The 13,016-nt window shown below is 47.6% G+C and overlaps 1 protein-coding gene and 1 long non-coding RNA gene across 4 annotated transcripts in view; one reads left to right on the top strand and one right to left on the bottom strand.

The window, feature by feature from the left end:
• Window positions 1–2,937, top strand: part of LOC115073855 — a 61,474-nt gene extending 58,537 nt beyond the window's left edge. The window contains exons 2-3 of the long non-coding RNA XR_003852143.1: window positions 1,879–1,946; window positions 2,825–2,937. This is a non-coding gene — a long non-coding RNA (uncharacterized LOC115073855). The remainder of the gene's footprint in view (window positions 1–1,878; window positions 1,947–2,824) is intronic.
• KIRREL3 (kirre like nephrin family adhesion molecule 3) overlaps window positions 2,846–13,016 on the bottom strand; it is a 1,312,393-nt gene continuing 1,302,222 nt past the window's right edge. For all 3 annotated transcript variants that reach the window (XM_029572739.1, XM_029572737.1, XM_029572738.1), the window contains one exon: window positions 2,846–4,008. In XM_029572739.1, coding sequence (XP_029428599.1) covers window positions 3,565–4,008 — 444 coding nt within the window. In that variant the 3' untranslated portion in view covers window positions 2,846–3,564. The remainder of the gene's footprint in view (window positions 4,009–13,016) is intronic.

The raw sequence follows: 13,016 nt of genomic DNA, 5'->3' as shown, positions 1-13,016 counted from the left end.
CATGGCGTGTCAGGAAGTCGCTCCCTCACCTCCTGATTGAGATCCAAAGCAAGGTGAGTCTATGGGTGCCGATCCCTGCTGCAGAGACTTTCAATGCTGTCTCGATAACTTCATCAATCAACCTGACCACATGTTTCCCGCACTTCAGATCCTTGTGCAGCAGCGACTGGAAAGTGTCCTCCTGCTGCTGAGGTAATTGCTTAGCCACTTCCTGCATCTGCTTCAGTATGTCCTGCATAAACTATTTTGGCCCATGTAGAGCTGGTAGACTAATATATGAACAATGATGATAGCACCCTGAAACACTTTTCTCCCAAGAGCATCCATGGCCTTCTGATCCTTCCCCAGGGGAGCAGAGGAATGGATCTGAGTGCGCTTGGCCTTCTTGAGAGCAGATTTGATTACCACCGCTTGGTGGGGCAGCTGATGCTTGTTGAATTCGAAAGCCTTCTGACCGAGATAAATCGTGTCTGCCTTCCTATTGATGGTAGGCACTGAAAGTTAGCAGTAACTCCATAAGAATGTTGTGCACTGGAACTGCCACAAACTCCTTAGGAGGCTCTACATACTGGAGCATATCCAGCATCTTGTACTGGGTATCCTCCTCTGTCTGTAACTGAAAGGGGATGGCCTCCACCATCAACCATATGAAACCAGCAAAGGAGAAGTCTTTTGGGAGACACTTCCTTCTGTCAACAGGAGATGGTTCAGATGGGAGGTCTCCAGATGCATCGGAATTCAAAACATCAGTAGAGTTATTCCCTGAGGGGTCATAAGAGAAATGGGGAGAATTGGGGGGACCCCATGTTGACCGTGTGAATCTGGTACATGACAAAGTCAAAAAACATGCAAATCTTAGAAAAGTCATGAAAAACAAAAGAGACTCACTGGTTGTGAGTCATGAGGCTCCACGGAAAAGAAGAGACTGAGGGGATCCTGCATGGACACGTGGTATAGAAACACAGAAAAATAGAAAAGGGCCAAATAGTCCATCTAGTCTGCCCAGTATGTTTATGGTAATATCTCCTGTGCCTTGTCGGTTACCCCATGCTTATCAGTTTCCCACACCGTAAAGGTCTGGGCCCTTGTTGGTTGCTGTTTGAATCCAATTCCCCATTATGTCTTGTCGTTGAACAGAAAGCAATGTTTGAGTTGCACCAACAGTATCAAGGTTTATTGATTAAGGATAGTAACCCCACCGCATCAGCAAGTTACCCTATACTTGTTTTCCCAGACCGTAAAAGTTGGGGCCCTTGTTGGTTGCTGTATGAATCCAATTCCCCTTTTCCCCTGCTGTTGAAGTAGGGGGAAAAGGGGGATTGGATATTGCATGCCTGAGCATGTTCAGAGAGGTTATCAAAATTCCAGAAACTTTGACATAATTTTGCTGGGCTGTGCTCCATTAGATGATGTTACCCATGTGTGAGAACTGCTATCCTGCTTGTCCTCGAAGGACAAGTTCTGAAAGAAACAGTCATCTATAGCCTCCTATTGAGAACACCCACTGCAATAGCAGTGTTTTAAATGTAAGTGGAAAGAGGGAGTAGAAATGAAAATCCCTGGATATCTGTGGTTGAAGGCTTATGGCACCATTGCTCCAGCTAGACATATTCTGAATGGGCCCTATGAATAAATCACAGCCACCTCCACCAGCGGCACCATAATAACATAGTAAATGTGAGCAGAAAAACAACCAAGCAGTCCATCTACTCTGCCCATTTTGCTTAATGGATTTACCATAGAGATGCATTGTGGTATGGTTTGGTATTTTCCACAGCACATTTTATGCTGGCTTGTAGTTCTTATTCCAAGTTTTCTGGTTAAAGATAAGTATTACTCAGCATGGTTCATCTCAGGCTGTGCTCTCTTTTTTTTTAGAAACACAAAAAAAGAAAAAGAAAACGAGCAAACTCGGGAGACCCAGCCATCTCTATCCAGCCAAAGAGGTAAAGCTTAACATGACAACCTATGTTCTCCTACTTGCTACTATATTAATAAGCTGGCCCACTCCTTCACCCAGCACAGCTCTCCAATTTTCCGGCGAAATCTGAGTTAAAAATGCTAATTCTGAGGTTTCCATACTTACCTTCAAAGAGAGAATGTTATCCTGTTGTTATTTCTCCCATGTACAACTTTACCAGAATTGCCATTCATAAGTAAATAAAAGAAAATATTTTTTGGATATTGAAACACCCAGCAAAGGAGAGGAAACAGCAAATGATTTGCAATCTATTCTGTTTTACAGGTGATGGGTTCCCCCCCATCTCCTTCACTTTTCTGTATAAACTAAACCAACCATTTTATAGTTCTACAAAGCAAGGGTCAGGGTTACCGTCAGACTTAAGTGGCAAAATTGTACATTTTGTGGGGAGACATGCATATGCTTTGCAAAATCCTCAAAAACCATATAAATGTTAAAAAAAAAAAAAAAAAAAAAAGCTAGCTGTTGATCACACCTCTAAGGGTGTGGCAGGATAATAAAAGGACTCTGGGAAATCCTGCCCAAGAAAATCTATTATTATTTTTTTAAAGATGTAAACAACCTATAAGGCTAGGTGCATGATGCCTGGTCTTTTGAGACAGGCAGATAGAATATTTCCCTGGGCTCCAGGGATGGATTTTCAATGGACTGCCAGGATCAGCTGTCATCTACCACCTGTCATCAATCTTTCTAGTCAGAAATAGCATTTTCTTTTCCTTTTTTATTCATTTTAAAGCTTGAATGACTACTCCCATTAAGTAACGGAAATCATGTTCCTCCCATTCCCCCCCCCCCCCCCCCTTTTAAAATTTTATTTTCGATGACCTCAGGTTTTCCTCCTAGGTTTGTGCAATGCTCTCCTGAGATTCAAGCAAAGGTTGGAGTGCTTATGGAACTCAAGGCTTATCTGATCAGAAGAGGGTGAGACACGAAATGTGCTACCTCCCCCCTCCCCCCACAAACCCAGTCTGAACAATGGTTAGAGGCTTCCTGCTATCTTAGTCCTTCCGTGTTCAGGAACTGTGCTATGTGCTTAGGTATGAACATGTGGTGTACAACTTGACATCTGTCCTCCAACTTCTCAATCCCTCTTCCCAAAGTCCCAAGTCTTTAAAGTCCAGGTACTACGTTAGGAAAATAAGATTTTGTGCTTAATGCTGGCTTGCCTTCAGTTACAGACTTTCTTTACCCCATAACCCCAGGCAAAAAGTTTTTAATCTTGGGGCTCATATCGCCCTAGACGGTGGTGCAAAGTCTTTGTATTTTTAATTATTTGGATAAGTTGTTTATCTTTCTTCTTAAATAATACAACACAGTTTTATTCTGATTTTATCCATGGCTTGTATTTCTATTGTGGGCAAAAGTGCTTCATAAATCCTCCATCCCTCCCACCCCAACATGTGGAATTTAATATAAATAGTGTCTCCAGTACTAGGCGGCAGCCTCCCTTGAGTTTCCAAGGCCAGTTTCTGTTTTAACCAGTATGATTCCCTTGTTCATTTGTCATCATCCCCCCCTCCCCCCCCCCCCCCGGCTTTCCCTTCCTTGTCCTCCATTTGTCTCCTAAGGGATGGGAGGAAATATCAGACGTGTGTCTGCATTCGCCTCTGCAGGGGACGGGTGGGGTCCGAGTTTTGGGACGAGGACTGGGAGTAGTGGGAGGAAGAGGCTGAGGCTTTGCTGGCTTTGTCAAACTGCACGTAGCCGTCCTGCTTGCCGCTGCTGCTGACGCTGCTGTCGCACTGTGTGTCCAGGAAGGAGCTGCTGTCGCTCATGGAGCCCCGCTGGTACTCCCGCTCACACAGCTCAATGGAACTGCTGCCCATGCCCAGCACAAAACGCTGGCTGTAGTCATAAAGCCGATTCTGCCCGCTCAGTGTGGTGTAGATGTTGGTGAAGGACATGCCTGTCGGTACCCGCTGCTTGTTAGAGACTCTCAGGTCGGGCTGGCAGCCTGACAGTGAAATAGTGGGTGTGGAATGATGGTCTTTGAAAGTATTCACGCTATAATATCCATTGGTGGGATCCTACAAGATATATAAAAACCACATTATAAATGAGGATTGTCTGTATCATTCCTTAATCCTCAAAGAACAATTGTCAACTCAAACTATAATCATTCGGGTTGTGGACAGCATCAGCAATTGAAAATGTACTGAATAATTGTATTGCTATCCACACCCTGTTATTTAATTTCTTTATTTTTATGTATAAACATTTCTTAAGCATCTTCCCAGCCCTGAAGGGTTGTCCAAAGTGGTGTATGGTATCATATAAAAATAAAATAAAACCTACATTTACAAACATCAAAGTGATCAAACGGAAAAACAGCTGGCTGGAGGTTATTGGATTGCTATCGATGAAAATAAGTTGAATTTGGAAGACTGAACCAAAAATGGAAGCATCCCTTCCCAGATTCCTGGGTTTGAATTATCATGACAAGTGATTTAATCTGATAAAGAAAAGCATACTATTCTGGCTTTAATAGCAACATAATTAATATAGTTAGTTGAAAAACCTTCACCTCTGCTGCTTCCTGTACAATATATTGCATATCTCAGTGACATCACTAGCAAAGACAATGATTTATTCCATACTTAGAGGATTGCATGTTAAAGTGTTAGATCAGTGAAGAAAAAGAAAAAAATGTAGAGATTACTTACCTGATAATCTCGTTTTCCTTAGTGTATGCAGATGGACTCAAAACAAATGGGTATAGTGTGCTCGTGCTAGCAGTTGGAGATGGATCTGACGTCAGCACAGGTACATATACCCCCACAGGAAGTGCCGCAAATCAGTAATCTTCCTTGCAAAAGCTGTAGCTGACCGATCAATTAAATGAACAGGATTACCCTGACCGATTGATAGTAGCTGGAGACCGCCAGTGATCACAACCGGAAGGCGTCGACACCCGGCAGGGTGGATGGCCTATTATAAGAAAACATGGCTTACCGTGAGTCGGTGAATCCCCATGTATGCCGGCAGCCGGGCGGGATGCTGAGTCCATCTGCATACACTAAGGAAAACGAGATTATCAGGTAAGTAATCTCTACATTTCCTAGCGTGTAGCAGATGGACTCAAAACAAATGGGATGTACAAAAGCTACTCCTGGACTGGGCGGGAGGCTGCCCGAGGACCGTGTAGGATTGACCTCGCAAAATGCTGTGTTCTCCCTGGCCTGGACGTCCAGACGGTAGAATCTGGAGCAGGTATGGAGGGAGGACCACGTCGCTGCTTTACATATCTCTGCAGGCGACAGCAGCTTAGCTTCTGCCCAAGAGGCCGATTGTGCTCTGGTAGAATGAGCCTTGACCTGTAGAGGTGGTGGTTTTCCTGCCTCCACGTAGGCTGCTTTGATCACTTCTTCAATCCAGCGGGCGATGGTGGGCCGTGAGGCCGCTTCCCCTTGCTTCTTCCCGCTGTGCAGGACGAACAGGTGATCCGTCTTTCGTACTGCTTCTGACATTTCCAGGTATCTGGACAGCAGTCTGCCGATGTCGAGATGGCGTAGCATTCGACCTTCCTCCGACTTCTTCAAACCTTTCGTGGTAGGCAAGGATATGGTTTGGTTGAAGTGAAAGTGTGAGACCACCTTGGGTAAAATGGATGGCACTGTGAGAAGATGGATAGCCTCTGGAGTGATTCTGAGAAATGGATCACGACAGGATAGTGCTTGTAGCTCTGAGATGCGGCGTGCTGAACACACAGCCAGCAAGAACACCATCTTCAAGGTTAACAAACGGAGGGACAGGCCTCGAAGGGGCCTGAAGGCTGATCCCGCCAAAAATTCCAATACTAGGTTGAGATTCCACAAGGGCACTGGCCACTTCAGTGGCGGGCGAATGTGTGACTCCTTTCAGGAAACGTGAGACGTCTGGGTGTTTGGCAATGGTGTTGCCGTCACTCCTGGGACCGTAGCAAGACCGCGCTGCTACCTGAACCTTGATGGAGCTGAGGGACAGACCCTTCTGAAGTCCATCTTGTAGGAAGTCCAAAATGATAGGAATCTTAGCGGCATGCGAGTTGGTGCCGTGAGAGTCGCACCAGGCTTCAAAAACTCTCCAGATCCTGATATATGTTAGGGATGTGGAGAACTTGCGTGCTCGGAGGAGTGTATCTATAACCGGCTCCGAGTATCCCCTTTTCTTCAGTCGAGCCCTCTCAATGGCCAGACCGTAAGAGAGAACTGAGCCGGATCCTCGTGGAGGATGGGACCTTGCTGCAGCAGGTCCCTGTAGGGAGGCAGAGGTAGAGGGTTCCCTGCCAGTAGTCGTCTCATGTCTGCGTACCAGGGTCTTCTTGGCCAGTCCGGGGCCACTAGAAGAACTAGGCCTCTGTGTCGCTGAATCCTGTGTACAATTGTGCCCAGCAGGGGCCATGGAGGAAAGCCGTATAACAGGATCCCCTGAGGCCACGGCTGTACCAGGGCATCGATCCCCTGAGCCCAAGGATCCCGCCTGCGGCTGAAATATCTGGGTACTTGAGCGTTGGACCTGTCCGCTAAGAGGTCCATGGCTGGCGTCCCCCATTGATCCACAATTATCTGAAAGGCTGCGGGTGACAGCTGCCACTCCCCCGGGTTTAGGCTTTCTCTGCTGAGGAAGTCTGCCGTCGTGCTGTCCTTCCCGGCAATGTGGATGGCGGAGATGTCCTGGAGATTTGCTTCTGCCCAAATCATCAGGGGAGTTATTTCCAGGGACACCTGTTGGCTTCTGGTTCCGCCCTGACGATTGATGTATGCCACCGTGGTGGCATTGTCTGACATCACTCTGACCGCTCTGTCGCGAAGTCTGTGGGCAAATTGCAGGCATGCTAGCCTGACTGCCCGTGCCTCTAGTCAGTTGATGTTCCACCTCGACTCTTCTCTGGTCCACCGTCCTTGGGCGGTGAGTTCCTCGCAGTGTGCTCCCCATCCATTCAGGCTGGCAACTGTGGTGAGCAGAATCCAGGTTGGGGAGGACATTCTTGACCCCCGGCTCATGTGGCCGGGCTGCAACCACCACCGTAGCTGATACCGCACTCTGGCCGGTAGAGGTAGGTGTATGGTATAGTTCTGTGCACGTGGGCTCCATCGAGATAGAAGGGCGCGTTGCAGCGGTCTCATATGAGCCTGCGCCCAGGGCACCACTTCCAGAGTGGATGCCATGAGGCTGAGGACCTGAAGGTAATCTCGAGCTGTGGGCCGGCTGGTGCCCAGCAGGGCCTGCAGATGACTCTGGAGTTTTGATTTTCTCTTGGAGGTCAGGCTGACCTTGTCTTCTCGGGTGTCGGATTGGACCCCTAGGTATTCCAGCGACTGGGACGGCTGTAGGGAGCTCTTGTTTAAGTTGACTACCCATCCGAGGCTCTCCAGAAGGGCTATAACTCTGATGGTTGCCCGGTGGCTCTCCTCCGGTGACTTTGCCCTGATCAGCCAATCGTCCAGGTAGGGATGGACGAGAATTCCTTCCTTCCTGAGTGCCGCCGCCACTACTACTATTACCTTGATAAAGATTCGCGGCGCGGTGGCTAACCCGAAGGGCAAAGCTCGGAACTGGAAGTGCTGATTCAGGACTTTGAAGCGTAAATAGCGCTGGTGATCCCGATGGATTGGGATATGCAGGTAGGCTTCCGACAGATCTAGGGAGGTGAGAAACTCCCCTGGCTATACCGAATTCTTGACCGACCGTAGAGTTTCCATGCGAAAGCTGGGGACCCATAGGTGTCGGTTGACTGACTTGAGGTCCAGGACGGGCCTGAAAGTGCCCTCCTTCTTGGGTACTATGAAATAAATGGAATAATGCCCAGAATTTACCTCTCCCGCAGGTACTGGGATTATGGCTTTTAGGGCCAGGAGCCTCTGTAAGGTCACTTCTAGTGCCGCTGCCTTGAGCGGTGAACAAGGAGATTCCACAAACTTGTTTGGCGGAAGCCGAAAGAAATCCAGGTAATATCCCTCTCGGATAATGGCGAGGACCCACTGGTCCGAAATAATCTCGACTCACCTGCGGTAGAAGAGGGTTAGCCTGCCCCCTATGGCTGCTACCCCCGAATGGGTTGGCTGATTTTAATTGTGGGTTGCGGCCGGGGCCGGAACCCGAGCCGGTTCTCTTCTTGTTATGCTTAGTCCAAAAGGACTGGTTCCTGGCCTGGGAACGAGGTGCTCGATAGCGAGTCCTGTTGTAAGGGTTGAAGCGCTGCAAATTTCTACCTCTAGATGGTCTAGAAAAAGAACGCTGGCTCCTCCTCGCCCTGTCTTCTGGTAGACGGGGTAATGGGGAGGCACCCCGTTTTGTAGCCCAGCTCTCGAGATCGCTGCCGAACAGTAAGGAACCCTTAAAGGGCATTCTTGTGAGTCGTGTCTTAGAGGATGAGTCGGCCACCCAATGGCGTAGCCAAAGCTGCCTCATGGCTGCCACTGAAGAGGAGACTCCCTTGGCTGCCGTACGAATGAGGTCGGAGGCTGCGTCAGTGAGAAATGCGAGAGCTGATTCCATGTCTGCTCCCTGGGTGTTGTTTCTCGCCTATGATAAACAGAAGCGCGTCACCACGGTGCAGCAGGTCCCGATTCGTAGGGACATGGCTGCTACCTGAAAGGCTTGTTTCAGAATGGTGTCCATGCGTCGGTCATGCGAATCCTTGAGGGCCGCTCCCCCCTCAACCGGAATGGTGGTGTGCTTCACTATTGCGTTAACTATGGCGTCTACCCTGGGGCACGCCAACAGCTCCTTGGATGCCGGATCCAGAGGGTACATGCCTGCCAAGGCCCGACCCCCTTTAAATGAGGCCTCCGGTGCCTTCCATTCCAGATCGATTAGCTGCTGTGCTGCCTGTAAGAGGGGAAAATGGTGAGCCGGTTGGCGCAGGCCCTCTAACAGGGGGTTCATTTTAGAGCCCCCTGGGGTATCCTGGCCCGGAATGGCCAGCTCCGATAGGCATTGCGAGACCAGGCCTGAAAGATCCTCTTTCTGAAAGAAGCGCCTCATGGTCCGATATGGCTCTATCTCCGAGGGAAGTTCACCCTCCTCGGGGGGCTCCTCACTGATCTGGGAGCAATCCGAATCCCCATAAGCGGGGCTGTCGGGTGGTGAGTGGCTGCGCCTGGGTCTCGAGGGTCCAGGGACCGGATCACCCGGGACGGAAAGACCCATTCGAGGAGCAGACTGCATCTGGACAAAGGCGTGAATCCCTTTGAATAATTCCACCCAGGAAAGTGAAGCCGGATCTGGCCGTAGGGGCACCAGGTCTCTCGGGTTCCCTGGTTGCTCGCCGCGGCCCGCTAAGTCCGGTGTGCTCCCTGAGGAACCGCTGGGCTGGGGCCGGTCCTGTCCTGGGACTCCCATGGCCTCCTCACATTGGGCACATAGTGAGTCTGCTTCCTCGCTCTGTGTGGCTCTGAGGTTGCATGCTGAGCAGAGGCTTAGAGCTTTCATGCCAGCTTCTGGAGGTGCCGGCCCTGCGGCCGCATGGGCTCTCTTATGCGCCATTTGCCTGAAATTCGGTATCGCCCAATGATGTGCTTAACAAGTGCGCGTAACAGCATGCGCCTAGAACGGGCGTTTTATAGATGTGCGCCTATCCACGGGTGTCTTATAAATGTGCGCCTATCCACGGGTGTCTTAGTAATGTGCGCCTATCCACGGGCGTCTTATCAACGTGCGCCTATCGCGTGCGCTAACAGCGTGCGCTAACAACATGCGCCTATCGTGGGTGCTTAGCTTAGCAACGTGCTCTCATCGGCTGGAAGACGAGTAGGCAGGCAAAAATGGCGATCTCCTTGGCGTGCTGCCTCATAGGCAGGCCCAGCGAATCCACACTTCCTCGGAGACCAAGTAATGATATACGCCTTACCTTGTCTTCTGCGCTTCCCGGCTGCGACCCGGGCGGTCTCCGGCTGCGGGGGAGAGTACCTTCAACCGCCGCGCATAAGGAAGTGCGCCTGCTGCCTCTAGGCCGCTCCCGAACTCGTCTCGCTCGGGGGCCAAGTCCATGCCGGGACCGAGGCTGCCTCCAGGCCGCGTCCGAACTCGTCTCGCTCGGGGGCCAAGCCACGCCGGAGCCCTTCTCACTCAGGGGCTAGGTCCCTGCCGCGAACCGGCCACCGGACTGAGGCTCTTACCTCTGAGGGACCACGGAAGTCAGCTCGGGAAACTCAACTGGGTGAGTGACCGCCAGGTATCACCGCAGGAATGCGGGGTTTGACTTCAATAGGTTTCTTCTAGGAATTTAGACGTTAGAATTTGGAAATACGCTCAGCGAGCGTGAGGTAGCTCCAAACTGCTTTGGAGATGGAAATTACTGATTTGCGGCACTTCCTGTGGGGGTATATGTACCTGTGCTGACATCAGATCCGTCTCCAACTGCTAGCACGAGCACACTTTACCCATTTGTTTGAGTCCATCTGCTACACGCTAGGAAACACACTTTACTTCCTTATGCAAGAAATTTTCATGGTCTGGGCCTATTTTACACAGCAGAGATACTACAGAATTCCTCTCACTCTGTCAGAGAATTCACTTACAGATTGCCACACCAATCCATGGGTTATGGCAATGGCTTGGGAAGAGCAGAGGTGCGGGATCACTGGAGTTACCAAAACACCTTCAAAACAACCATGCCCAATAACAGGTCATTCGATCTACCTTACATTAAGAATCAGATTAAACTGAGAATTTTATATAGCCACCTTAAGCTGCAGGAAGTGACAAAGGAGATGCTGCCAGTTCTGCAGTTGGGCGCAGGGACTCTTGCACTTGCCAGTATACTCCCACAGTGGATCCATCTTCCATCATGAAAACCATAGAGGATTCTACTTGCTTAGCCTTGAATGGAGAAGGAAGAGGTGGTACTTCCACCAGGGCAATTTTTTCTGGGAGGGATCATGCCCTATGACTGCCCTCTAGCCCTGGCTTTAATCTGAGTAGATATCTAGGAGGGATAGAATCCTGAATGTTCAGGAAAGTGAAACTATGACAAGTCAGCTAGCAATGCCAGAAAACTTATACACCTAGTCCGAAGAAAATGGAATGTGAGACTTGCTTGCTTGGTCCCAAAAGGAGAGAGTACTATACCAATTTGTATCTCAGCAATGGAGATATAATTGTATTTCCCTGGACTTAATGTACTACATTGAGACCAACTGAGATGAGTGAATACAAACAAAGGTAATGTGTCAGATGTTGCATTTATAGAGATTGCTTTGAAAATCACCCAATGATAAAATATATTCTCCAAAGACATACTGATACTTGGCATAGTCTTAGGAAAATATAGTGATAATCACCATAAAGGATAGCACTGTAGTCTGCACTGAACATATTTAATGGAATTGCAGAATATACAAAGTATAAATAAATAAATAAATAAATAGCTCCTGGAAGAAATATAAAGTAACTTGTTTTGCCTGGGTGGGAATATGTGTGTCTGGTGGTGGTGGGTGGGTGGGGCTATTTTGATAAACCATGTCCTAACTGGTAATGTCACTGGAATACTCTCCCCACGTAGAAACTTGTTGTCGAACATTCAAAAAGAAGCTCAAAACTTGGCTTTTCACAAAGGCATTCACTTAAAGGTCTCCGATTCACGCTTTTCTTACTCCATGCCAGATATATGATGCCGTAACCATAATTTCATACGATGCTGTAAAAAAATACGGCTATCGTGACTGTGAAGCCTATGTGTAGGCTTTAAAAATCATTAGGTACCCCAGTGTTGGAATGCAAACTTTTGTAGTGCTCACTGTCCACTGTGCAATTGTTGCTAAAATGATCACGTGGATACTGTTGCAATATTCACTTATCTCAAAATTGTAGTCGGTCTTGCCTCAGCCTAGGCTGAGGCAAGACCGACTACAGTGAGCACTACAAAAGTTTGCATTCCAACACTGGGGTACCTAATGATTTTTAAAGCCTACACATAGGCTTCACAGTCACGATAGCCGTATTTTTTTACAGCATCGTATGAAGGTACACTCAGATTATTGACATCCATATAACAGGTCTTTTTTTGAATTCATAATTTTTTCATGTTATATTGTTTGGGTTTATAAATTTAGTAACCATAATTTCGCCAGTTAATTGGACTAAAATATGCACTCTGGCTTAAGAAGGCTTTTGTTAATCCGAGCTTGACTGTTATATTTACTATGTGTTTTTTGAAATAATAATTTTAAATCGTTCTCACCTTTTCTATAATCTCTTACAAGTTAGCCCTGTTATTTGCCCTGTTATTTGTAACCTCTTGTTCGATGTAATTTCCAACTTTGGTTCTATGTAAACCGACGTGATATGTACCAGTACATGAACATCGGTATATAAAAGCAGGGGTGTGTGTGCCATCTCATTCCTCACCTCAGGCAGAAGATTCTGTTGAGCCACACCTGGAGCTAGGAATGTCTTTTATGTGTATCTGTACAGCGCTGTGTACAGTAGCACTTTAGAAATGATAGTAGTAGCAGGAAATGTTAGTGGCTAAAATCTAGCCATCAAGATCTGGGACTGCGATTCAGCTGCTTAGCTTAGCTAGCTAACACTGAAATCAGTGCTCTCCCCACTCTGGTAACACATCCTTGGACATCCAGATTTATAGCAACTAAATCTAGCTCCTCAGTGAAACTATGAGGCTAGATTTAACTGCTGTTGGGAGAGGGGAAGGTGAAATTTCCTGTTGTGGGAGTTAACTGCTAATTTTGAGCCTGTTTTAATAAAACATCAAGTAAATATTTTAGCTCACATTGGGCCCGATGAAATACGATGTGACTATAAAATGTGCACTAAACTTGAGCACGCATTTTTGTTACTCACATTTCTAAAAAAAAAGTTAACTCGATGCGATATGATCTTTTCATTTATGTTGAGATGAATTTATTATGCACAATCATTTTTAACGTGAATTATATAGTTTGGAGTCCAATATTGCTCTGCTTAGGATCTGTTGTGTTTTGTCTATGTTTTAATGGTTTTATGAATGCAGCTATGTGCCTTTCCAAGGTCTTTGAATTTGTGAGCAATAAATATTTTTAAATAAATAAAATAAAGGTATGCTAATACACTGGGA

This window comes from Rhinatrema bivittatum, chromosome 12 (genome assembly GCF_901001135.1).
Source record: "Rhinatrema bivittatum chromosome 12, aRhiBiv1.1, whole genome shotgun sequence".
NCBI classification, from domain to species: Eukaryota; Metazoa; Chordata; class Amphibia; order Gymnophiona; family Rhinatrematidae; genus Rhinatrema; species Rhinatrema bivittatum.
This window is presented reverse-complemented; position numbering and strand designations above follow the sequence as displayed.